The 27,611-nt window shown below is 37.7% G+C and overlaps 2 protein-coding genes across 3 annotated transcripts; one reads left to right on the top strand and one right to left on the bottom strand.

Annotated features, from left to right (window-relative positions):
- Positions 1–1,804: 1,804 nt before the first annotated feature.
- Positions 1,805–3,180, bottom strand: LOC128856956 (enhancer of rudimentary homolog). Its single transcript, XM_054092431.1, has 2 exons — positions 3,028–3,180; positions 1,805–2,963 (listed from the first exon to the last, which is right to left on the bottom strand). The coding sequence occupies exon 2, from the start codon at positions 2,793–2,795 to the stop codon at positions 2,484–2,486; it is 312 nt and encodes a 103-aa protein (XP_053948406.1). The 5' UTR covers positions 2,796–2,963; positions 3,028–3,180; the 3' UTR covers positions 1,805–2,483.
- Positions 3,181–7,444: 4,264 nt separating this feature from the next.
- On the top strand, positions 7,445–9,200 carry LOC128856955 (uncharacterized). Of its 2 annotated transcripts, none has more exons than XM_054092428.1 (3): positions 7,445–8,480; positions 8,605–8,846; positions 8,915–9,200. In XM_054092428.1, exons 1-3 carry the CDS (start codon positions 8,433–8,435, stop codon positions 8,991–8,993), a joined length of 369 nt encoding a protein of 122 aa, XP_053948403.1. In that variant the 5' UTR covers positions 7,445–8,432; the 3' UTR covers positions 8,994–9,200. The 2 variants fall into 2 exon arrangements, with proteins under 2 accessions (XP_053948403.1, XP_053948404.1); XM_054092429.1 differs by having other exon boundaries at positions 7,451–8,480; positions 8,939–9,199.
- Positions 9,201–27,611: the final 18,411 nt, after the last annotated feature.

Raw genomic sequence — 27,611 nt, 5'->3', positions numbered from 1 at the left:
GTAACGGCACAAATTACCGCAAGGCAATACCAATAAATCCGACGCCGGAATGGATAGCACTTTATAGTACGCACAAGCAGTAGCCAGGAAACAGAAATACGCGCCAAAAAGTAGACACAAAAAAAACACACCAAAAAAAGTGGGACCAAAAACGCCCCAAACAGTAGGCACCAAGGAAATATAATGCCAAAGAGTAGGCACCAAAAATATATTTCCTACAAGTTTGCACCAACAAACAAGCGCCAAAAAGTAGGCAGTGTTATTTCTCACTAGAAAATAGTAACCACAAGGGAAAATTCAGGAAAAATAACCTAAAGTGTGTCTAAGATATATATAAGGTATAGCTCTCTCTCTCTCCTTTTCCTCTACGTTATATCTTTTTTCTCTGTCACGGAACGAAAATGCGCAAAACGTTGCATGGCCTTGAAATTTTACTTTCTATATATTCTCTCTCGTCCATCGACGCCTAAGAAGTTTCACTTCAAAAATCCAATGTTTTGAAAATTCTGACTACCCCTAACTCCTAAAGAGTCTAAAGCACAATAAAATTATATTTTCAAGGAAACCAAACATTGCAGAGATCTAAAATTATCATGAAAATCCTCTCAAAAAATATCGATAGAATTTTAAAGACCGTCTGATGAACTTTAACAGGCGTACGGAGTGGGTGACACAACTGTAACTAGTCATTGTTCTGTCGTTCAGTCTTACCTTAACTCTTTTCCAGCTTCCCCTTCCCCCCTTGATTCTGCGATAATAGACAAATACGAGAATTCTACTTCAAGTGCGCCTTCTTATGCCAATGACAACCTAACCTGAGTTATTTGGTAGTCCAAAACTTATGCGTTTGTAATAAACTTCAAATATTTGTGAACAAAATTAGAAACAGCCACAGAAATAGACATTATTTATTGCAAATGCATATAACTCATCTTCCACACATACACACACACACACATGCATACATATTTAAGTGCATCTTTCCAAATAACTAAGTTTTTAGTTGCCGCTAATTAAACAAAGGCCAAGTTTTATGCCAAAGTTTCTTAAACAATTCATTAGCGATATGTAAATACGTTTTATAGTAGCTGATCGTAAATAGTATTTAATTACGGCTTATTATCAGACCTTCGTGTTTCAATGGAAACGTTGATGCGCTTGAGTGGACACCAAAGCTCGAAATATGTAATTTTCTAAACGGTCCACCACATTAGCATATAATATTATAAAATAATGGGATGTCTGCGCTTCGACCTAAATATATTTTTTGCCCTCTACTCAGCACAATAAGTACCTCATCCAGACTATGTTTCTTCAACATGCCTTGGATGCAACTTGCTTGGGCTGAGTGTAAGCCCCTTTCTTCTGGTCATATCAGGCCAAGACGTCTACTCCTTCTTGCTATGGCATCGCGTTAGGGAAAAGGTGTGTTCTTGCCTCTGGGAATCGGGCACAAAAACTACAGTAGTAAGTGCAGCCGAGCCTGTGCAGGTGGCTCCGTAATCTGTGAGAATGCCAGCGAGCATTGCCTGTTTGTTTGTAGGGTTGTAGTTTCCCTGGCGAGACAGCGTACGTCTCTTAGCTTAAGATATTCCAGCAAAAAACGGATTGGTTCCTTTTTGTAATAGGCCTGCAGCCACTTGTTTCCAAGTATCCCTGTGGGTCATAAAAGCCGGATACAAATGTGTAAATTCTATTTCTCTACGCACTCAAGGACTAGTGCGCCACTATATGAGTTTTATAAATATGCCTTTTTGGGTGTTTTTGTAACATTTTCCAAGATCTTTAGAACTCATCAACACCATTTAAATAAGAATTATCTTTATTTTTTGCTATCAATTATTCTTTAAAGTATACACATCCAATGGCTTCTGTTTACAAAGTATCTGAATAGTCGTCAGATTACCATATCTTTTTTTAGATTTTGCATTCAAACCTTCAAGAAATACTTATTACTATCTTAAGACTATAATTAATTAAGAAGTTAGTGCCCGAAGTTGGAGTTTCAAGATACATCAAAGTTCAGTACATTTTGTTTCAAAATCTGCTATACGATTGATTGGCTCCTTGCATTTTGCACTGCTGCATATTGTATAGTATTGTAAAAAAAATGATTATTTTTCATGAACAAATGATGATTACATAAATATTTATTTCAATGTTATAGCAAAAATACAAAATACTACTCTTGTCAAATATGTTCAGCATATGAAATTAAATTACTGGATATTCCTAAAATGTTTTTAAAGTAGCGATTTAGATTTAGATTTATATCAGTTGTTATTTTTGCGTAAAAATTCTGAATTAACTGCAATAGTAGATGCTTTGATAAGAGCTTACAGTAAATTAAATAAAAAATGATATTACATTTTACAATAATTTACAAATAATATGTAATAGCTTTTTATAGCAAACTGATTTTACGCATATTTGTTTTTCATTTATACGTCCGTTATCAGCTCTTTAGCGCTGCCTTTAACACATCAATTTGAGTTACCTGCTGCCTGTCTTAACAGCACATAAATTTTCTCCTTGATCCACTCCTTGTTATAGGGCGCATATGTATTTGTTGACTTTTGATAGACGAGGCAACTTATATCAGCCAATTGGTCCACAAAATCAAAGAGTTGACTAATGTCGTAAGTAATAGTAGGTGTGTTTGGATTGCGCCGCTTCAGGTGCTCTTCGTAGATTTTGCAAACACCTTCCATGCATTCGGTGACGCTCTCATAGTCGCTGTATGTGCGTGTCTCCGGACGAGAAGCTGGCTGCACTAGTAGAATTGTGTGAGACATGTTGACTTAGCGGCAGTGTGGTTTTAGTTAAGCAGGAAGAATAGTCTAGAAATGGCGCGGTTTTATCCAACTCTCCGTAGTAGCAAGTAAATACTTGACCGGCGCTCTGACCCTGGCACAATTGTTTTTGGTTGTTAATTAGTTGCAGTTAGCTAGCACGTTAAAGCACTGAAAATGCAAGCACATGGGTTATAATACCTTTAGTTGTAAACAGTGTAGAATTTGTACTCACGTCTTTTAGTATTTTGTCAAATAATTTTTTCCTGCCACTATTCGACTGTTTAATTATATTTGTAAGCTAGAGAATTATTTTTCTGATGCTGTCAAATTTAGTCGGCTTCCATGTGGATATCTTTGGCTTGTTCTCGCTTATGTGTGTGTTTACAAAAATACACGTTGTGTGCTAGTTGTTTCTTTCTGACCTATGCACTTGCTGCAGTGAACGTAAATTTCACAAATAACGTAAACTAATTTACGTTCTCTACGGGTAGTGAATATTAGAAAAGTATTCGGTTATGCTAACTTTTACCAATTAAAAAACTTATAATTTTACATAAAACAGCGAATGCCGAATTAATTACATTTTAATTGATAATATTTTTTTTTATTTTTTAATAATTTATTGCGTTACAGTTATGATATTTGAATTCTCTATAGAAGGAAGTATATATATATGGAAAACTAGCTTTAACCCGCGGCCCCGCTCGCGTAGGAGTAGTTTTGAGGGATTTAGGATATGTATATAAAAGAATTACAAACAATAATTTCATAGAAAATTGTTTTTTACTAATAACCATAATATTACAATACCCGGCATCCGTTGCTATGCCTCGTTGAATAAAATCAAAACAACCAATCAGAAAAATATTAAGCAAAATTATTATTATTAATTTTCTATCTCAAACCGTTTTTGAACTTTGCATTTGGGTCATAGTTGAACAGCTTATGTGGATTATGAGGTCTAGAGTGTGCTATAAATAGTGGGAAATAGGAAAAACTAAGATTTTTAAGATTAAATTTAATCAAATATTCGATTATTAGTGACGAATGAGAGGGGTGGCGCGGCCTGGGGGCTGTGGGAAGGGAGTTCCATCATTAAAACATGCCTATAACCTTTATTGGGTGAAAATATGAATGTATAAAAATATGTACGTCATTTGTGTGTGTTTGGATTGTCCTTCACCTTTATAGTATATATTTTAAAAATTGTCGAATATTACTAATAATAATGTCTAAAAAGGTCTAAGTTAATGGGAAGAAATGTTTCTCGGGACCTTAAGAAAGTCGTCTCTGAGTAACAAGAACGACCTGAATTTATGCCCAAACAACGTGGCCGCAGTAGGCAAATGTTAAAGATGGCCACATACAGTGCACAATTCCCAGCGATTTGTTGCAGATCGGAGAAAATCGATCGTGTATGGCGAAGTGCGGACACAAATCCCAAGTAATTGAAAATTTTCATTTACCTGGGACTTGTTGCTAGTTTGTGGCACAGTTTGTGGATTTCCCTATTTTTTTACTAACCGTCGTCGAGATATGTTAAGAGTAATCGGACAAATTACAAGTGTTAATATGAATAGTTTAGAAGAAATAAGAAAATTATTAATAAGAATATAGTGTTTCAAAAATGCGCCATCATTATGGCAAATAAAAAGGTAATTATTCAAAACACATTTTTTTTCGTTTTTTTCCTTAAGGCACATGTTAATAACTGCAAGAGCAATCGCGTCATCTGCTTTTTTATTTCGCATGCTAACAGTACGACGATCGCAACAAAATGATGGTTTATGGATTTGTGCACAGTGTGCTACGGACTAAGCACGAATTGCTTTGCTTGGAATTGCGCCCTGTTTATGGCAGACTTAAGGCCGACTATTATTTGGTTTGTAACGGGTTCGAAGCCCACTGTACAACATTTTCCTGGTAAAAACCAGAGGATTCAACTGGATACTGGATTCTCAATCAACACCGTTTTATCCATAAAGTAGTCTACAGGCGACGAACCTGCTCGCTCTTGTTTGCCACGGATGGTCGATATGGGAATTTGTGTTAAAAACGGATAGCAACAACGCGGATGATGCGATTGTAATATTTGTTATTTATGCCTGCCTAAAAAGAAAAAGGGAGAGAGAGCAAAAAAAAAAAAAAAAACATGAAATTGTTGGAGTCTAGAAATTAAAAAAAAAAAGAAATATCTCAAGTTGGTAACGCCTGCAATGGTTAAAAAATATACATTAATTCGAGACACCATTACGCCAAACGATAGATTATTCGCTACGTTAAGATTCTTTGGCTCAGGACAAAGCTATGAAGACTAGAAATTCTTGACTAATATTTCACCTCAGCCGCTCGGTTTAATAATAGAGAAAACCATGTTCAGCAACTATTTCCGCACTAAAGCCATTTAATCTTAACCCGCGCTCTGGTTTTTTCGTTTTTTTTTTATTTTTCATTTTTTATTTGCCATATGCTAGCTCGTTTTATGGGCACTCAATTAACTGCACTATTACTATTACTTTCTGACTCAAGGTCATGTTTTTCCGCCGATGAGCACACTCCAAGAATCAACACGAAATTAAGTAGTTGTTTTTGTTTTCAATGTAATGTTCGCGCACCACACCACGAGCGATGAAAGTGTGCGCGAGCCGCTCGCTGAAAATCAATTTGCCCACAGGCATTTGCCTACTTAATGCAGTGAAGGCAACTGCCCTGGGGCCTGGCACAACAAGAAAAAAAAAACATTTGAAAATATTCAATAGGGTGAATATTTAATTTGATGATTTGTATCCTCAATAGCAATATTATTGCTTTTTTATCAAATATCACACTTTAAATTACTATAGAAAATCATAAAAACATGATTAATCGTGTGCTATTTTCAGTGTCCTAATTTTATTGTGTGTTTTATATTAAAATAAAATAGCCATTGTGAAATTAATTTTAATTGACCCACATAGTCAAATCTGAGCCTTGGCATTTCCGATACAAAATATTACGACTTGGATGACACGCCAAGTTAATGGGTTGCGGAATATGTTTGTAGCGTTTTTACCGAATACTTATTTAAACAAAAAACAATAATTATATCAATAAGTTAATGATTTATATATTCGCCGTTGCTGTTTACAACTTACTTCCACCTCTCGACCGATTTGTGATGCTTTTGACATCGAAGCAAAGAAGAGCAGTTGTCAAAAATGTACAATTTTGCTTCCTGGGTATTCCATTTCTAAGCCTTAAAACTAGAAAAATGTAAATCACTCAAAAATACAATTAACACAGTTTTAAAGAGCAGAAAGACTTCTATCGAATGAATACTTACCCTATACCAAATATCAAACAAATCGTTGTAAAATAAAAGAAAATATAAAAACGCTATGAACTTATTCCCCAACCCAATAGTTCGAAATTTTTTCGCCGTTGTTGTTGAAGCAGCTCCGCTGGGGCGGTAACTCTTGGCTAAGAAAAATTCTTGTGATTCCGGTACGTGGTATCATGCCATTGACATGGATACGCAAGGTGCATTCCCAAAAATTGTATTTACATGACTCTTGATTATTTACTAATAATATGTAAATATATATTTACTATTACAATTTTTTTTATTTATTTAAATACTGTCTTACAAGACCCATTATAAAAATGTTCGTACATTTGGTATAATTTAATATATTTTTACCATTTTAATGTAAATAAACTGCAGATGGATAGTATTAAAATAAAAACCAAGAGATGTTCGAAATTATAAAAAACAGTAGAGAGCCTGTGCAATGTTAATAAGGAGTAGATAATTCAACTAGTGAGCTATGCACAAAAAAATGAAGTTCTAAGAGAAGCTTTGAAGGCAAGAAACCAAAATAAAGACGCTTCAAAAGGTGCATCCCCAATTATTGTTAAGCCAAAAAATAAACAAAAAATAAGAAATAAACAAACGGTTGTAAAGACTAGACTTGATCTTTACGAAACTACATATTAGTAGGAATTTTACAATGGTGGTACAGCTTACTTTTAAATTTTTGTAAGTTGTTGGAGCTACTTATATGTACCTGCTGGCAGTTCGTTGTAAATTTTTAAGCCTTTATAGTACAAATTTTGCTTAAGAATTTTGGTTAGGCAAAACGGAAGTTTAAAATTATCCCTAACTCTTAGTTTATGAGCGTGAGTGTCACTAGTATATCGCCAACACTCATTGCGTAAAAAAAGAAAAAAAAAAAAATGTGAATTTTTTATGAATTAATTAAAAAAAAAATCTTAAAAAAGCAATTATAAGTTTTCACATATTACCATGTTTTGTTTACAAAATCTATTTTCAAAGTTTCTGTGTCACTAAAAAATTTATAATTTATGATAGATTTGCAACCATCGCTTGTAGTGAAAGCTTTATAATTTGAAATTCTAATTATATTATTAAACTAATTATATTATATACTAATTGCATTTAAAATCAAAAAGTATTTAGAAACCTTAATATACGCGTATACGAGCGCGCATACAGATATATTTTATATTTGCGATTTTTTCACCACCTTTTGTAGCTGTTGAGTTATACATTTATCTCACTCACACACCAGAACTAAGTGGCATAAGATGTAATGATAAAGAAATCCACGATAAGTCCATTGGAAAGATCACTTCTCACATTTCGTTTTATTGAGGTGAATTATCATTGCTCAATTGCTAGCGCTCGTATGATAAAATCAGCTGATTTTTGTTTGTCAAACTTGTCCTCGCTTTATGTGTGTGTGCATGTGTTATGTGTGTGTAGTGGGGTATGAGAATCGCCAAAGCGACGTTTATTGCACTCTGTTGATGAGAAAACATATCAAGTAGTAAAAGCCGCGAATATTGTAAACTTCGTTTGTGTTTTACTTTTTCTTTATATTTTACAGTAATTGCTAACTCAGCGACATAGTTTCCTAGCAAATAAATGAAAACCAATTAATTATTAACCTTTTTCTTATTCGTGAAAATGTATTGCGAAACTGTGTAACATCATAAGCGCAGTTATTTGATCGGTTTATTCGACGCTAGCGGATTTTTGTTGCTTCAAGTGTGTGTTGTGTTTTGTGTTGCTCCCTCAAATTGGGAGAGCGTAATAATCCAATTGGAAAATGAATGAAAAGTTGTAATAAGCACTTCAATTTAATTCATTTGCAACAAATTAGAAAATTTATGATTAGGCGTGCGTATAGGCCCCCTGCATCAGCGACTGTGGATTCGAAAAGTACGCGTGTGCGAAAGTCGTGTGTGCGCTTGTGGGTGGTGCGGCATGACAAATCTATGAATGTCCATACATAAGAATATAGTTGTTGTATTAGCAGATAGCCGCTAATCGGCTAATCGGTGAAGGGCCGAAATATTTGTTTACATGCCTGCTGCCAGTTGAATACTAGCGGATATTGATAACGTGCAAACATATGATTTTGTGTTAGTGTATACCTAGGGTTCATTAATTTTTGTTTATATTTTGATGCCTTTGAGTCCTTGGCGGCGCGTGACATTGGCATCGCCCTTGTCCTATACGATTCTAATTTGATTAGTGCGATTCAATTTACCTCTGTTTTTATTCATATTTGGTTTTTGCAAACGCGATTTTCATTTACGCTATTATCAGTTTTGTTCGTTTGTTTTACTGCTATGAAATTTCACTACTCGATGTTTTCAACAACCAACACGAAAAATAAGGTAGCTACTTACTCGTACATACATACAAACATATTTATAGCCAAATGCCACAACTTCCTGAAAAAGCTTGAATTTAGAAAGTGTTTCCATTTTACTTAACAATCACTCTCTAACGTTCTTACAGTTACCCAGTGACTCAATTGCGCCCACATTGGGTTGCCTTTTAAATGGCCCTTTCCGTGATCTGCATTTTACCGGCACAGACCATCGAGTTACACCCCTACACGATATAGTCTTCCTCGATGAAGGCGACCCGGCAATAACGCCGCTGAATTACCGTCCGATAGCAACATCACCGACGGCAACATCGTCCGATGCAACAAATGGATTTAACGGAACCAACGGTTTGGATACCAGCAGTAATGGGTAAATATCAGATTGCATACTTCACTCATACATGCATACATACATATAATACATACACACATACATAGGTATATGTATTCCTTACCATTTAGCCATTGCATCAGAAATGGGCATTCAATTGGATTTTGGGCACAACGAAATTTTTAACTCGAGATAAGCGGTTTTGTTGAAAATCTACCGATATTTATGCAAATATTTTCACGCCTTCGGTGTCAAGAAGTCGTTTTGCAGCTTGAAAAGAAGTTATTAATTAGTACGAGTTTACGCACTGGATTTGTTTTTGATTGTTAGGGAATAATCGCCGTGCAGTCATTAGCAGCGTGTTGCTTGAAGTAGCAACAGTGCTATCGCCATAGAATATACAGTGAGCGTCAAAATAAAGTGTACAAAGCATTTTGTTATAATATGGATTTTATTTCAGTCTTTTGTAACAAAACAATATATTTTAATTTCATGTTTTTTAAATTAGTATTTGATTCTCTACTAATTACTAGAAAACAACAAAAAAATAAATTACAACAACAATCGTTTTAAAACAAAAACAAAATTTAGTGCATATTTTACGCATCAAAATAAAGTGTAAAGCGTACATCAGTAGCATTTTAGCGATTTTGTACCGTAAAAAATATATTTATATTTATTTTTTGGTTGTTTACTTCCTTTTTCGTTGCATTGAAACTTTTTTCATATTGTATTTTAATTGGTTGCGATCGGCAGAGTGAAAAGTTTTTGTCTACAGTAAATTAAACTCTATTATTAATTTTTTTCAATAATGGGTAAACAAACTTGGACTGATGTTAGAGAACTGGTACTAAAGCTTCGCAATGAAGGTAAAACCTTTCTTGAAATCGGCTCTATTGTCAACAGAAGCCCTAATACTGTGAAAAAAAACAATAGTTGGAAAAATACAAAAAGTTCGGGAAAGTAGAAAATCGCCCAGGTGCAGGCCGTCCAAAAGTTTTAAATGAGACTGAAGTAAGGTCTATAGTGCGTGATGCGAAGAAGAATCCCTTTAAAAGTGCGGCCAAAATATCACAAAAAGTTTCAACTGCATCAGGTACTAGCGTAAGTGCCGTGGTCGTCTCCCACGAAAAAAGCCGCTAATATCGACAGTCAAAAAAACGTCTTGATTATGCAAAAAAATACGAAAATTGGGATGTTTCTTTCTGGAATAATGTCCTGTTTAGCGATGAAAGTAAGTTCGAGGTATTTGGGCAGGGAAAACCGGTTAAAGTCTGGAAAACCAAAAATAGTGAGTATGCCGACCAAAATTTGATAACCACAGTTAAATACGGTGGGGGTTCGGTGATGGTGTGGGGATGTATGGCGGCAAGAGGAGTTGGCAATTTGGCTTTTATTAAAAATACCATGAACAAAACAGCTGCTCTGAATATTTTACAAAATAATTTGCTAACCAGTGTGCAGAATTTAGACTTGCAGGGATCTTGGATCTTTCAACAAGGTAATGATCCCAAGCACTCGGCAAAAATAGTAAAATAATGGCTGCTTTAGTGTACTCCTAAGACATTGGATCATCCTCCACCGTCACCGGACTTAAACCCTATTGAACATTTGTGGGAGCATTTAGACCGCCAAATCCGGAAAAGGACAATCACCAATATGGATATGCTGAAACTCGTTATAAAGGAAGAGTGGGATAAAAATTCATATGACGTGGCAAAAGAAAACTAGTTGAGTCGATGCCCCGAAGACTGTCTTCCACAGCAAAAGGAAAATCAACAAAATACTAAATCGATATCATTTTTATAAAATATATCTCTGTACACTTTATTTTGACGCGTAAAATATGCGCTCAATTTTGTTTTTGTTTTAAAACTTTTGTTGTAATTTATTTTTTGCTGTTTTCTAGTATTAAGTACAGAATCATATACTAATTTAAACAACATGAAATTAAAATATATTTTTTTGTTATAAAATACTGGAAAAAAATCCATATTATTACAAAATGCTTTGTACACTTTACTTTGACGCTCACAGTACAAAAGCGAAGTTTTCGCATTAATCAATACAGAGGTTTTGCGAATGTGAATGCTGTGCAAGTCTTGACGCGACAGGGAATTTCGGGCACTAAATTAACCAACATCTTCATTTCTTCTACTTCATTTCAGCTACTTGACGCACAAGATTGGACACATTACCACACATAGCCACAAACAAAAGTTTCTATCTTAATAATTGTATTACACAATACATACAAACATACATATACTACCAATGGAAGCAAATATTATTAGAGTTTTTATCTTGATAAAGATTAGTTGTCTTCGATAGCAACTGCCATCAATCCAAATGAAGAGCGGAGGCGAAAATTCTCTCCCAAAAAGCAAAAAAGTTAACGAACACAAAATTTGCAATCACTTGCAAAAACCGGTAGAAGAAGACTTATCAGCTGGGATTGTTATTTTTGTATTGTCCACAAAAATAACCATAAATATTCTTTAAAAATTCTCGTTTTTTGTTGTTAAAGTTTCTACTTTATCGCATCTGATTATAAACAGCAAAATTCAAACCGGCGCAAGGGGCATAGTGCACAAAAGACCAGATTCCACAAAAAATTATTTTTTTTGTTTAAAAATAGTTCAGTCATATGCGTTCAAATCATATATTTTCGTGATGGATAATTTTTGCTGGCTAAAATTTCTCCAACGCAAAATGAATGTCTCTCTTGTACCTAACTGTCACTTGACTCTCTCAATTTTTGCGGGATGTTTAATTTTTTGGTGTTAACGAACACCTATTTGCGAAAGTTAGAAATAAAGAACTTTTTGTTTTTGCGTTTTGAATTCCTTCACGTCAAAATAAGCGAGCTCTTCTCCACACCTGCCGTTTCGGTTGCCCTCCAGGAACCCCAAAAAGGGTCCTTTACCCCGCTTAACTTTTTTCAAGCCCAATACACACTTTTTCATGTCTTCTTTTTTTGATATTTCGCTTTATATATTATTTTAATCACCAATTATAAATTCTCAAGGCAAGATAAACATACAGATGTAAGGAAAACAAATAATTTTGACGTTATCCATATCTACGCCGAAAAAATCAGATAGGGCGGGTGATATCACCTGCAATAAATCTGCCTTGGAAATAGCACGAATGAAGACTGCCTTGATTTTTTTTCGTATATCAACCATACAATGTCAATTTTTTCGTAAACAAACTGTTGTCATTACCCATGTGACGTAAGCCCATGAGCTGATTCTTTCAAATCCGCTGAGAGCCGGTTAACGGTCTGATCGTCGAACACCTCTAAAAATATTTTCACCATGGCTATCATGACCTCGCGTACGTCAGCCAATCAGCTGACTCCTTCAAAATCGCTGAGAGCCGGCTAACGGTTTGATGCAGGCCACACTCTACATTTTGTGCATCCTCTTAGTAGCGCCGATGCTATTCTTAAAATATGAAACTATTATTGCACAGCAATAAAAAAAGAATAAACATAACTGAACATTGGCTTAATTTAATGCTATTCTTCTCCCTAATTGTTTGAGTTTTCTTACTTTTAGTCTTCTTTTAAGACTCTTGTCATAAGGTTCTGTTGTATCTATCTATCTTATAGTCTGTGAGCATCCTGTTTGTTGATTAAAAAATAAATAAATAAACAAGAAATAAATAAATAAATAAACAAGCAACAGACTTGAAATTGCTTAAAAATCAGGTAAAAATATATAAGTACACTTTTATTTCGCGTTTTGGAATATATTTTCTTTTTCCCTAACGAGTTATGGTGTAGAAAACCAATAAAATTGCCGTTGATTGCCTTTTTATCGTACCAAAAACAATGCTCTATTTCTCTCCTTGGGAGATTTCTCTCTCTCTTTATTCAAAAGCAGGGCTGCACATCGTGCACTAAATAATGAATGCCATAAACGGATAGTTAAAGCATTGAAAAACTGAAGGCTTAGTGACAATGAAACCCTTATTTTAAATACCACTGAGAAATTCGCGATAATGCAAAATACCCAACCCTGTTTAAAAGGCGTGCTCTCTTATTTCTCGCTTTGGAAGATCTCACTCCTCGTTCTACTGGGTTCGTTGGTAATTTTTGCTCAGGTAAACAAACATACAGACATAAGTGCACACATATTTAGTTTTTTTATGAAGCTGTAGATTTCCATGTCGCTGAGTTTATTGAACCATTTCGCTTGACGCGCGTAAATTAACAACTAAGATATCAATTTAATAACTACAGTTTAGTGCTACGCTGCTGTCATTAACCAAAACAGATCGATTTAAAACACTTTTTTTAATGTCGCATGCATCAACAACACGTAATGCCAATCCGCTCTAGTGCTTTACCTCCCAGGTAGTCAGCCATCCAAGTTTTGTAGTGCCAAGAAACGCCATTAAATACCCGCATCTTCATATAAGTATGCAAACATCCATAGATAGGTATGTACATATGTATGTGCACATGCATACAAATAACTCGACACTTCGTGATTTGCTTATCAAATGTGTGACTGCTTATAAGACATATTTCGCGAGTATTTTATCTTAATTCCAAACGAGCTCAGGCGGCTAAACGCGTTATTGCGGTTGCCGGTGTTTGCATAACAAATTGTCGTTTGCTCTCAAGGCCGATTGCTTGCTAATCCATTGGTAATCGCACGCAAGTGGGTGTGAATGCGTTTTGCGCTATTGCCAGCCTTTGTTGATAGATCAAATTTGTTGATGATTTTGTGAGAATTCGCCGTTCAAAGCAATTATTATTATCTTCAGAAGAATACAAGAAACTCATCAACATGCACAAATTTAAGTTCGTAATTGGTGGAGATTTTAACGCAAAAAATGTTTATTGGGGATCACGTTTAACCACAGTGAAAGGACGTGAGTTGTACAAAGCAGCGCGAGAAACTGGATGTGACTTCATTTCTACGGCGAAACCAACATATTGGCCAACTGATGTCAATAAAACTCCGGACCTGATCGACTTTTTCATTGTAAAAAAACTGTCAACGAATTTTATTCAAATAGCCGAAGGTTCTGATCTCAATTCTGATCATTCACCAATATTCTTAACTATCAGTGAAACAATAATCGAGAAAGAAAGTAAACCGACGCTCAATAATAAAAATACTGACTGGAAATCCTTTGCAAAAATTCTTCAAAACATTCAACAAAATGACTTCTTAGTAACCACCAAAGATCAACTAGAAGAAGAAGTTCAAAGGTTTGTCCAAGAAATCCAGAAAGCTGCCTGGATGAGTACACCCAATTTCAAAAGGGTAACAAATGGAGCTAACTACCCCAAAGAAATTAAGCAGCTCATCACAAACAAAAGAAAATTACGGCGAAAATGGCAACATACTCGTTCCCCTAGTGACAAAACCAAGCTCAACAAAGCATCACAAGAATTAAATAATGAAATAAATTGTATTAAAAATGAATCAATAAATCAATACCTTTCAAGCTTGAGATCTGATAAAAAAGGTGACTACTCACTTTGGAAGTGTACTAAATATTTGAAAAGACCAAATTGTCATGTTCCTCCAATCAAAAGAGATAATAATACATGGGCAAAAAGTGACAAAGACAAGGCAGTAGCTTTTGCAAAACACTTAACAGAAACTTTCCAACCCAACGAAAATCAATCTGACAATTTGTATACTCATACTGTAGATGAAAACACTCCTATTTCATTCATTACTATAAAAGAACTCAAAAGGGAAATAAAACAACTAAAAGATAAAAAAGCGCCCGGATTCGATTTAATTACAGCTGAGGTTTTAAAAAAGTTACCCTACATAAGTTTGGTTAAATTAGTAAAGTTATTTAATCATTCAATTCAGCTTCACTATGTTCCAACCCTGTGGAAAGTTGCGGAAATGATAATGATTCCGAAACCGGGAAAAGATCTACATCTTGTTTCCTCGTACAGACCAATCTCGTTGCTGCCTCAAATTGGTAAGCTATTTGAAAAGCTCATCCTCAATCGGTTGACGCCAATTATCGACTCTAAAGATTTGTTACCTTCGCATCAATTTGGCTTTCGGTGTAAGCACTCAACCATCGATCAGGTGCATAGAATCACAGCCGAAATTGAAAACTCTTTTGAACAGAATAACGTGTGTTCAGCAGTATTCTTGGACGTCGCACAAGCTTTCGACAAGGTTTGGCCTGACGGTTTAAATAACAAACTAAATACCTGCCTTCCAAGCGGTTTTTGCGCCCTCCTAAAGTCGTATCTGAGTGAACGCTACTTTCGCGTTAAACAAGGAAATGAATACTCTGACCTTGAAGAAATAAATGCTGGTGTGCCGCAAGGAAGCATTCTTGGTCCGCTCTTATACCTTTTATACACCAGAGACTTGCCGATACCCTCGAATAGCTTGATCGCCACTTTCGCCGACGACACTGCCATCCTAGCAATTGGAAAAAGTGCTGAAGAAGCTGCAACCAAACTTCAAATTGCAACAAACGCTATTGAAGAATAGACGAAAACTTGGCGCATAAAATTGAACAATACCAAGTCAATACATGTAAACTTCACCAACAAAAAAGTGAATCATTATCCAATAATGCTGCTAGGTGCCGCAATACCACATGCAAACCATCTGAAGGTAATACAAATTAAATGGCTAATTGGACGAAGATCAAAGCTATCCATATATAACAAAATAGCGATATATAAACAAATTATAAAACCAGTGTGGTCCTATGGCGCGCAATTATGGGGTTGCGCCATTCAAAGTAATATAAATATACTTCAACGACTCCAGAATAAAATCCTTCGAGATATTCTCAACGCACCTTGGTTCGTTCGCAATAAGGATATTCATCGTGACCTTAATATCCCTACGGTCGCTGAAGAAATTAAAAAACAAGCAGAAGCCCACTCCCATAGGCTTCAAAGGCACGTGAACGAGGAAGCTAGCAATCTGCTCAACACCTCAGGCCTAACTCGACGACTGCATCGAATTAAACCACATGATCTGGCATGATGGCTGTTAACTTAAGGAAGGGACTATGAAAATCTCTTCACAAAATTTTATTTATGTTACCAAAATTGTACTGCTCGTTAGTTTATCTGTAACTATTAGTTGCAGTGCCAACAAACATTGTTATGTATTTTATATTGTATCTATGTTTGTAATAAAAAAAAAAAAAAAAAAAAAAAAAAAAAAAAAAAGCAATTATTCATGTTGTAGTTGGGGTACTTAACTTATTTTTAATAATAATTTGTGAATAAGTTTTGCTCACAAATGAGGGCCGCTGGATGTTTGTTTTGATTATTCAATATTTGCATAGTATTTGTTGGCGCTGGGGTAGAGTTTGCCGTGGTCGTTTAGAACGAATGCCTTTTGTGTGCGGAAATCGAATTTTAGTTCGTACATTCGCATTTTAGCGATTGCGGAAACTCTTGCACTTGTTTTCAGGTTATTTTTATTTTCATTTTCTATAAAATCGTTCGTGTTAGAGGGATATAAATATTTAGACTTGCATAAAATAAATAAATTTTTGCAGAACGGAGTTGAAATACATAAATAAAATCGTACCAAATTTGAAACTAGTTTTGTTTTTAATTTGTTTTTATTGCAGTAGTTACTAAGTTCCGAACTTCCTGTCTGCTTGTGCATTTATATTTCAGAGAAAAGCACAAGAGAATCACATAAGATAAATAGATAGATATCGAAAAAAAAGTAACCACTTCTAGTTGAACATCTAAAGGGTTTTCCAATAAGAGGTGTTATTCCCGTAAAAGATTAATGGTTTCGTTGCTTGTGTGGCACGTAGCGCCGTCTTGTTGAAAATAAAAATTGCCCAGATCAATGCCATCCAATTTGGGCCATAAAAAATTCTTAATCATCTCTCGATAGCGCAATCCATTTACCGTAACTGTTACTCCAGCTTCATTTTCGAAAAAGTAAGGTCCGATGTCTCCGCCGGACCATAAACCGCACGAAACCGTCGCACGTTGAGGATAGAGAGGCTTTTCAACAATAACTCTTGGGTTTTCTGAGAGAGATCGTTGGTTCGAATCTCGGTGAAAGCAAACTGAATAAAAAAAAAACATTTTTCTAATAGCGGTCGCCCTCGGCAGGCAATGGCAAACCTCCGAGTGTATTTCTGCCATGAAAAAGTTCCTCATAAAAATATCTGCCGTTCGGAGTCGGCCTGAAATTTTAGGTCCCTCCATTTGTGGAACAACATCAACACGCACACCACAAATAGGAGGAGGAGCTCGGCCAAGCACCTAACAGAAGTGTACGCGCCAATTATTTCTTTATTTTTATTTTCTGAGCCTCAGATCCGACAATTTTGCTAGTTGGCTAACTCCTGTTATTGGAAAACCCTTTATTATGTCTTCTATCGGCATATTGATGGGACTTCTCGTCTAAGGTTACATTTTGGCTATATAACACAATTATAAAGCCGATTTTCTTGTATGGAGTTCTTCCCTGGTGGAACTCACTGGAAAGGAGAACATCAGTTAAAAAGCTGGAGAGGGTGCAAAGGTCTGCCCTCATTGGAATCAGTGGGGCGCTTCGGACCACTCCTACTCTAGCGCTTAACGCTATATTGAATGTGGTATCCCTGGACATCGCAGGGAAATCTGCCGCTGCACGCGCCGCATGAGCTTGAGGTGTTCGGTCTATAAGCGAGACTAAAGTTACGGACACTTTAGTATTCTTAAAAACTTCGAGTTCATCCCCATGGTGCTGGATCATTCATTGTACACCCTCGCTGGGTCCGAGCGGTACTTTTTCCATTCATATTCTCTCAATGTGCAACATATGGAGACAGGGCATGGCAAACTTGTTTACGGATGGTTCGAAGTTGGATAGAAGAGTTGGTGGGGGAATAATCTGCGAGAAGCTCCCCATCAAGCTCAAATTTAGGTTTTTGGACCACTGTAGTGTTTACCAAGCAGGGGTAGTCACAATTAAGGAAGCAGTGGATCGGTTGCGTACTTTTGTAAGTACCGTAAAGGACGTTAATGTCTACTTCAATAGCCAAGCGGCAATTAGGGTCTTGGGTTCGTTGTTTGTGTGCTCGCAATTAGTCGGGGAATACCTGACTTCTATCTCGATTGCATCCGAATACTTCGATATCAGACTCATCTGGGTTCCCGGTCACAGCGGCATAGAAGGAAACTGCTGGGCTGATGAGCGGGTTAGACAGGGGCCCCTGGAGACGGTTTCATCTCAAAGCGAGAGGATTAGGGTTACATTGAGAAGCTGTAGTCTATTACTGGAAAGATGGGCCTCGCGTCAGCTCTGCGAGTGCTGGGCTAGTGCGCAGGCGTGCAAAGTCGCGAGATCCTTCTGGCTACGGGTAGATCGGGGTCGCTCTAGGTAACTTCTAAGGTTGGTAGGCATACTTACCGGACATTGCCCGTTAGGTGTCCATGAGACTTGGGATTGCTTGAGGTCCTTTCTGCAGAAGCTGGCTGAAGGATGAGGTGGACTCATCTCAGTACCTTCTTCTCAGCTGCCCTGCCAGGCAAAGATTTAGACATCTGGGCTCCCACTTGTTTGTTACACCTGCGGATATTGCGGGTTTAAACCTGGTGAAATTCATCAGTAGCTTGAAACGGTTAACACGAACGTAATTAACCACTGTTGGCCGTCATCCTCTAACCCAAAGCCTCTTTTTCCACCTGTTCGGTTGTTATCCTTGTTTCACCCCAGTTTTTATAGTTTTAACAAAGCACATATTAAGACAAAACACTCGTTACGCTAGCAAAACTCGTATTCTTGTCGTTATATGTTCTTTGGCCGTACTTCTGTCCTCATAGAAAGATAAGTCCCTGTATGAAACTTTTCTTTAACTACTGAAATAACGTTTTTTTGGGAATTACTAATAAATTGAATAGTCCTTTACTATGTCAAATACGGATTTGAGTAAAGAATTTTCGCTCGAGCTATTCGTTGCGCAAACAATAGGACACACCAGCTTAAGTAGGATAGATAGAACACAAAGTTTGGCCAGAATTGTGTCGTAATCTAATTTCACAACGGTGAAGTCTCTCCACTCCACTCATTTCACACGAATTTTTACGCTCTTCCAATCAATTCTTGTTCAGACAGCAACGAAGTGTGCTACATAGAGAGTGGCTGCGTTGCTTTGTTCTTGTACCACCAACACAATTTCAGTGCTGTCGTAAACCGCTGCCACTTCCTTCAGATTCCCTCAAAATCACTGAGAGCCGGTTAACGGTCTGATGCTTGTCACACCTTCTGAATTCTCTTCACTGTGGGATCAGCCGATGCTGTGATTGGACTTTATTAGATCAGGTTTTGTGAGCCGCCGTTGAGTATAAATGTTATGACAACCATCCAGAAAGATTGTCAGATAAGTGTCCAAACACGTGGAATTGTACCGAAAAATTTAGTTGACAGAATAGAGTACTATGCAGTCAGCTATGGAAATCATTCGAATTAAATTGTGTTCCTTGTAAAAAATAGGTAATTTGACAACTAGTAGTGGATCCATTCTAGAAATGTATTCCTTGGGAAACAACTTAGGAGCTATGGTCTTCGATCCATGATAAACAGAGGTTAAAGTCGTATTTGCGATGGATCAATACACCATCAAAGCGTCAAATAAGAGCTTAGGAGGAATGACAAACAATTGAAAGAAAATGATGCTTGAAAAACTGCTTGCAAAGAGCATAGAATGCGAAATAAAAGCAAATACAAAATGATAATAGTTGCGTGTGCATAAATTTGTAAAATTGTCGCATATATTCTGTGACTCTTTTACAGACGCACCATCACAGTTGGTGGCGTCAAAATAAACCAAATAATTTGCTTATGAGTACAACAATCATTGAATATTTTCCCTTCTTTGATTTTACTATGAAAACGACCACTTCGGCCATGCAAATTTAAGCTACGCAAGTTAATTCTATAAATACATATTAGGAAATTCTATATTAGTCAGCACCAGATAAAATATTGACAGCAATTTGTCCTTGACATTGACACTCAAGTGACATTGGCCGAACAGTTATAACCACTTTGTGCCGACAAGTAAGGTGGAAGCCAACGCCGTCCCACTTGCAGCGGTTGTGATTGCTTAAATTGCAACAAAAATAACAAACGACAAAACCCTTGTCTCTATGCGAGTGTGTAAGTAAGCCTTTGATGTTTTGTATACTAGTCTCGGCTGCCTGTTGTTTCACATCGACTGCTGTACATACGCATTAGGGTGTGTAATTTTTTTACCATACAGCATAATTCGAAATTGTAATTGAAAATAATATTCCGAATTATGTATAAGTAGTACTTGGACCGCACTGAAATCACAAATTTTCTAATCAAATAAAAAATACGGTTCTGTGCTGTTGTGTTCGCACCGTCCCATGAGATGCCGGCATCTGCTAGCTCGCGCAGCACCGACCGTCTCCAAGTGTTTTTTGGTCGACCGCGACCTCTGCTCCCTTGCGGGTTCCAGTCCAGTGCCCTTCTCATAATGCTATCTGATAGTTTTCTCAATGTGCGACCAATCCATCGCCACTTTCTGCCTTTGATTTGCCTAAGGATGGGTTCCAGGTTTGTTAATCTCCACTGTTCGTCGTTACTGATGGTGCTATTCTGCAATTACCTCAATCCAAGCTGGTTTATCCAAAAAGAATTTAGACTTTACATACCCCACAAATAAAAGTCCAAAGGTGTGATATCACACGATCCTGAGGGCCAATCCACTGGTCCGAGATGATGGATAAATTGCTTACGACGACGCAGTAAATCCATTGTTTCATTGTTTGTTGTATGATTTGTAAATGTTGTTGAGGCGTAAGTCTTTCCATGATGAAATGCAAATGGACACTGGGAAAAATTATGTATTTTATTTGACAGTAGTCACGTGTGATCAAAAAACCCTATTGGAAAAAGTACCTCCAATCTGATCACTCTTTGTTTTCATGCCATCTACGGATGTATGTATCTAAAATTGTCCATGAGATTAAAAACTTGGAAGTCATCAAGTCGTAAGCAATGTTGACGTTTGTTCTTCTGAATTTTCAGATCCATATAATTTAAAGTTACTTGTCACAGCGCATGTCATATCTAAGTTATCTCATTTATCTGGAGACCGAGCTTTCGAGGGTCGTTTGTAAAGTTCGTGTAAAGTCAGAGAGTTGGCACTTTTGGCGCGGAACTAAATTATGTTTAGTTATTAAGATCTCTTGGAAGAGCACTCACCAAGTTTCGGTATATTTCTTTGTGTTTGGCAATCATTTGAATCGAGGAAGTCGAGTAATTTTCCTTTCCCATCACGACAACACACCAGCTCACGCCTCAGCAGTTGTGGCCGCAAAATTATAGGAGATATGGTTCGAACTTGTTTGACATCTCATCTATTCTCCGGACTTGGCTCTATCGAATCCCTTAGACTACTTTTTTGTTACCCAACTTAAAGAAATGCCTGGCGGTAAAAAGATTTTATTCAAACGAGGTGGTGATTGCAGAAACGAATGGCTATTTTTTAGACCAGGAGAAATCCTATTATTCGGAAGGGATTAACAAACTCGAACAGCATTGGACGAAGTGTAAAACCTAAAAGGAGACTACGTCGAAAATTAAAAAAGGTTTACGCTAAAGAATTAAGAATATTTTTGTAATTTAGTAATTTTTGCACGGACTTTCGAAACGACCCTCGTATAATTTTTGTTATATTCACCTTATAGAAAAGATTCAAAAGGTTTTTATTTGATCTGCTCTTCACTCGTGGCACTTTAGCGATCCGATCAAAGCTCCTGTGAGCTCCTGCAATATAATTTGGATTTGTCCATAGGCTACTTTATTGCTGAATATGCATGTTTTAGCGAAGCAGCGTTCACCACAATTTGCTCCACCCTAATGTTTATGAATGTAGCTATGTTTGTATGCACAAAAGCAGATAGCGACGGCAAAGCAAATAATTGACATTAATTTGATTGTTACAAATGACTGCGAGAAAAGCTACATACAATTAATTGTATTTGTTTTTGCTGTAGTTGTTGTCATTTTGATGGTCTTATTTTTGCCCGCGCATCTCCATCAATGATGGTGTTTATTGCCGCTGCGCCATAGAAGGCCGAGACAGGGAATGGCAATTCAAATTCACTGCCAGTGGCTATCCAACACGAGCCCTGGCAGTTAGGTTTTATCGGCTCATATTAACGGGTTAAAATGTCAATGCCGTTGTGCCAATCGTCTCGAGAGAATTAATTGTCGGCACGACAACAACAATTTCTTGTATGAGTGTGCCATTCACTTGGTTGAAATGTGAAAAGTCACATGCACAAACACACACACATATATACATGCACACATATATAAATATATATACACATACATACAAACCCATACCCAGCAATAAAACGCTCGCTTCGTGCACGCGTACTTAAAGCTGCAGTTCGTTTGTGTTTTCCCGCCAAAATATTAAAATACGTTTTGCTTACTCACAACAGCAAACTACGACAAACGGCAACTGGCAACTGGCGATTGGGGCAGCGCGCGTGTTTTTTGCCACATTTTCTAATTTATTTATGAATGAAATCAACATTTGCGGGCTCATTGATTCAAATGCTTGGCCTTATCAGTCGACACAGTGGGGGAATACCGGCCAGCGGCTTGCTGACTCTGCTAAATACACGTAAATAGATGTTTGTATGTGTGGGTGTGTGGGCTCGCACTGTTTGAATAACGAATTTGATTTGCAGTTATCTTTTTTCAATGCCCTCATTAATATTCATGGGTGTGATTTATATTTTTTACTTTATTTATTATTGTGGCGTTGCCAGCGGTGTTTACCCAGACGGATGGGTGAACTGACCTCTTATCTCAAATGGATTTCACCAAAATGTTTACATTTTTTATTAAGCGAATGTCTACACTGATTGCATAATTTTTCTTTTCGTCAGGTCAATAGCGATGATTTATAACGTGTAAAATAAACCGTTAAACGTGCAAATACTTCAGAATGTAATACCAAAGTACGTAAGTATACCGGTTCTTTCGCCGCTGTGTCTTCGTCTTATTTACTTTGACGGAATGGCATAACTCGGACCGGAATTTCCGGTCACGTTCTATCAGGCCAACAACGTTTTCCAAATAAATGATGGGAAATGTTTCATATTTCCACAATAATCACTCAACGGTGTACATTTGGTTGCGGGCGGCAGATAATTTGTGCAAGTTTTGTTGTTATAAAGTGGTAAGCGATTCTTCCTTCTCCTTCTCGATAGGCATGGTAACCGCCTAAACGATTTTGGTTTAATTCAGCAAGCCGCGCCAGTTGTTTCTTTCGTATGCTAACGTCGCTGGGTGGTGTCCTTTCGCCTATACTTTGGCTAGTTGCTATTGACGAAGTTTTGATAATGCTAAATAAGGGTGGGGTTAAGGTAGTAGCATACGCCGATGAGTTTGTCCTAATGGTAGCGGGACCGTTTCCCTCAGTCATGGCTGAGATTTTGGAAAGATCACTGGCTGTAGTCAATCGCTGGGCTACCACTTGCGGCCTCTGAGTCAACTCTGACAAAACGTAGCTGGTGCTATTTACCAGAAAATAAAAACCTTCACCCTTTCGACTTCCCAAATTAAACAACCACGTTCTCCTGCTTTCATCGGAAGTTAGGTATCTTGGAGTGATACTTGACTCCAAGCTCCATTGGAAGCTACACATTGAAAATCGGGTAAAGAAGGCCAGTATAGCCTTCTACTTCTACAAATCTATGTTCTGTAAAAAATGGGGACTCAAGCCACAGGCCGTGCTGTGGATGTACAACGCAGTGGTTTTGCTAATTTTAACGTATGGATGCCTGGTTTGGTGGGAAGCTCTTCGAAAAGGCTACAATATCAAAGGACTGCATGCATTGCCTTCACCGGAGCATGTACAACTTGCCCCAGTGCTCCCCTAGTGCAGTTTTTACACTTACTTCCCATCGACTTTTACGTTATTTCCATCGAAGCTCAAAGTGTCATTCGGTTTAAAAAGGTTGGCCTTTGGAGGCAATCTCTCAAGGGACATGGTTTCATTTTCGGGCAGTTAACATCGTATTTCTCCGAACTTCGTACAGATCTCTCTATCCGCAAACTACAGTTTGAAGATCGTGCTAGGTCAATCTTTCCAAATAGGTAGGATTGGATCGAGGAGAAAATCTGCACAGAAGCTTGCACCTCTGTCTTCACTGCCGGTTCCAAGATGGAATCGGGAGTCGGAGCAGGGGTTTTATCTAAATCAGCCATTTTTATCTATCTCCTTTAAACTACCGAATACTGCTAGTGTTTTTCAAGCAGAAATCTTTGCGATTCTGCAGTCACGCAAAATGCTGAGGGAACGCGAGAGCGAGGGAGCTATTAACATTTTCTCCGATAGTCCAGCCGTGATCAAGGCTCTGACGGCGCCATGGTACAGAACGAATTTAGTAAACTCCTGTAAGGAGGAGATCAAATCTCTTGGGTAACATTTCTCTGATCTGGGTTCCAGGACATAGGAACATAGAGGGAAATGAAATTGCTGATGAGTTTGCCAGGAAGGGGACTGAATTGGTTTTAGAGATCTCTTACCTGGTCATCGGCATCCCACTGAAAGTTGTTAAAGGGGAACTGCACAAATTATTTCTCAGGAAAGCGCAGAAAAGATGGAGCTCCATTTCTGCATGTGCTATTTCGAAAACCCTTTGACCTCAGTACAATATATGAAGGACTCAGAAAGTCCTTTGGACTCTTCGCCATTCAATTTCCAAACTCGTAGCTGTGTTTACCGGCCACTGGACGATCGGCACACACGCGGAAAAGCTAGGGTTGCCATTTAACGCCCATTGCAAAAGCTGTGAGGACCTTTCAGAGAAGGAGGATGTTGAGCATTTTCTCTGTAAATGTCCGGGTTTGGCAGCCAGACGATAAAGCTCACTGAGTAGATATCTGCCTGTTATGTTATGTTATATGTTATCAAAACGACGCTTTAGTTCTACTTGAGGAGTGCCAGACTGGTTCTTCAACCATACCTATGCTAACTGGCGTTAATTGATCAAGTCCTTTTATACTTCATTTTTCCAATACAAAGGAGGCCTTTTTCCCTTGCTCTGTCACCACCACCCGAAGGCTCGGCACCGCATACCCTCAGAACTGGAGTGTTTGCACTTAGTCCTGCCATAAGTTCTGTTACAAATTAAGACCGTTATAAATAGTTATGAAATTATAATACTTTTTTGAATGCAGTAAGTTTTATTTAATCATTTAAATATTAAGAAAAATTCTAAACTATTATTCGAAATGGTCACCATTTGCTTTTCCACAAGCCTTCAAACTATTTGGCCATTTAGCTATTGCAGCACGCACGGTTTCCATGGATATTGACGCCGCTGGTCGAACTAAAGATCAGAGTCTATCAGAGACCAATGTCTGCCGCTTTTGCGAAATGGATATAGAAAGCTCAGAACATGTGCTTTGTGAATGTCCTGCGCTGGGCAGACAAAGACTTCACCACCTTGGTGGTATCGTAGTATCTCCATGTAATCTTTGGAACAACAAACCCACAATAGTGCTAAAATTTATAAAAAGCCTTAAACTCTAGGGTTACAAAAATAGGTCTTGCACAATAGATCAACTCTGGTCGCAGTGCGCAATGGCCTTCTAATAATAATAACTAAAGATTGTTTGAGACTCTCAAGATTTCTATGAGGTTTTCTCCAGGCCATGCTCTTCATTTCTGACCACAAACTGTAGTCCAATGGTTTCAGATCTGGACTTCCAGACGTCCAATCGTCTGCGCCTATGAACCTAGAAATATTGTTTTTTAGCCACTGCTGGGTGGTTTTTGCCTAATGGGCTGGAGTGGAATGTTGCTGGAAGATCCAACACTCTGCATTGAAAAGAAGTTCAACTTCTTCGCCACGCATTCTAAGACATCCTCCTGGTGCATTTTTGTCCCGGTCTTAAACCTTTTTTCGCAGAAATGAAGAGATGTAACGCCTTTACAAGACCCTCCCCACCAAACCATTGCGGAGCACTTAGAAGAACATTTTTTGCGTCTTTAGAAGTTTTAGCATAGATTTTGTTGGTTTGCTTATTAAAAACTTCTTCAGCAGTGAACATTTTCTCATCTGTGAAAATAATATTTTCGTGGCCGTTGACCGCGTGCCGTCAAAGAAGTTGCTGCACCTGTCGAGTCTAATTTTCTTCAAGTGCGTTGTCGAAAGATGAACAGTTGAGCGATGGAAGGCTTTTGTTGTGGATATCATCTCTAATTAGTCTTGACATGGATCTGCTCGATTCATTAATTTCCCTGGACATAATTTTCTGCTTTCTAAGAGGAATTCTGCGAATTCTTACTGGAACGGCTTAAAATTTGTATGTTAAGCAACAACAAAGTGCCCCTAGCGAGTATGGTTACGCGGCGTAAAACTGGTATAACTCTCAATTTTCAATGCTGCCAACTTTTATTTAAGAGCGTTTCATTAGAACGCGTTCATACAGAGCAAATTTTGTTGCTTCAATTTTCTCAATTCTCTTTTGGTGTTGACTGTCGTGTTCACACACGGCGACTCTTCAGTTTTTGGTCTGACGTTAATAACACGATTGAGAAGAACGAGAACACAACGGGCTTTGACAGAGCACGCGCACCACAAGTCACGAGTTGAAGCAACAAATGCTTCGCTGTATGAACGCGTATCTACTCATACTAATACTCAATAAGTGGTTCCAAATAAATTAAAATTTTGGCAATTCTTTTTCAGTGCTACCAAGATATGCTTATTTATACCAGTGGCTGCATCTATTCGCCACTCGCTAACGCATGGCGAATCGAAGAGGCCTTTTGTCATTTTGCAATCTACATTTATTTCAAGGAAAACTCGATTCCTAGAAACATTTTCAGCATCATTTAGATTACGAATGAGTGTTGCGCTGCTAAATTTGGCGGAAATCATAATAAAATTTAGTAATATATGGTCTATTTATAAGTTCGTGCGGTTTTACAACAGATGGCGTAACTTGATTATTATTCCATCGATCCACATTTCCAAACATTCATTGGAGAGCTACTGTCGTAAGGCACAAACGTCAGTATAAGTTTTTTATTTGAAGCGTAAACAACAATATTTTTACCACACTTGAAAATGTCGAATTTCGTGCCAAATAATGTGTTTTTGCGGGGAATTCTTCTTCATTATTTTAATATGAAGAAAAAAGCAGCCGAAAGTCATCGTATCTTGGTGGAAGTTTATGGTGAGCATGCTCTATCTGAGCGAACGTGCCATAAGTGGTTTGCACGCTTTAAAAGTGGTGATTTTGGCTTGGAAGACGAAGAACGCGAGGGTGCGCCGCCAAAGTTCATGGATACCGAATTGGAGGAATTGCTCGATCAAGATCCGGCTCAAACGCAAGAAGAGGTTGCAAAAACTTTGGGAGTTGATCAATCAACCATTTCCAAACGTTTAAAAGCCATGGGAATGATCCGAAAGGTAGGCCATTGGGTGCCGTATGAATTGAAGCCAAGAGACGTTGAACGCCATTTTATGGCATGCGAACAACTGCTTCAACGGCACAAAAGAAAGGGTTTTTTGCATCGAATTGTGACTGGCGATGAAAAGTGGGTCCATTACGACAATCCAAAACGTCGGGCAACGTATGGATACCCTGGCCATGCTTCAACATCGACGTCGGCGCAGAATATTCATGGCCTGAAGGTTATGCTGTGTATCTGGTGGGACCAGCTGGGTGTTGTGTATTATGAGCTACTGAAACCGAATGAAACGATTACGGGGGATGTCTACCGACGACAATTGATGCGTTTGAGCCGAGCACTGCGAGA

This window comes from Anastrepha ludens, chromosome 3, assembly GCF_028408465.1.
Source record: "Anastrepha ludens isolate Willacy chromosome 3, idAnaLude1.1, whole genome shotgun sequence".
Taxonomy (NCBI): domain Eukaryota; kingdom Metazoa; phylum Arthropoda; class Insecta; order Diptera; family Tephritidae; genus Anastrepha; species Anastrepha ludens.
The sequence above is the reverse complement of the archived record's forward strand: the minus strand, read 5'-3'. Positions and strand labels throughout refer to the sequence as shown.

Coding starts and splice junctions, on each gene's coding strand:
- LOC128856956 (XM_054092431.1), bottom strand. CDS start 2,795: ATGTCTCACACAATTCTACTAGTGCAGCCAGCTTCTCGTCCGGAGACA.
- LOC128856955 (XM_054092428.1), top strand. CDS start 8,433: ATGAAATTTCACTACTCGATGTTTTCAACAACCAACACGAAAAATAAG. Junction 8,481..8,604: donor CAACCAACACGAAAAATAAG/GTAGCTACTTAC, acceptor ACGTTCTTACAG/TTACCCAGTGACTCAATTGC. Junction 8,847..8,914: donor TTGGATACCAGCAGTAATGG/GTAAATATCAGA, acceptor ACACATACATAG/GTATATGTATTCCTTACCAT.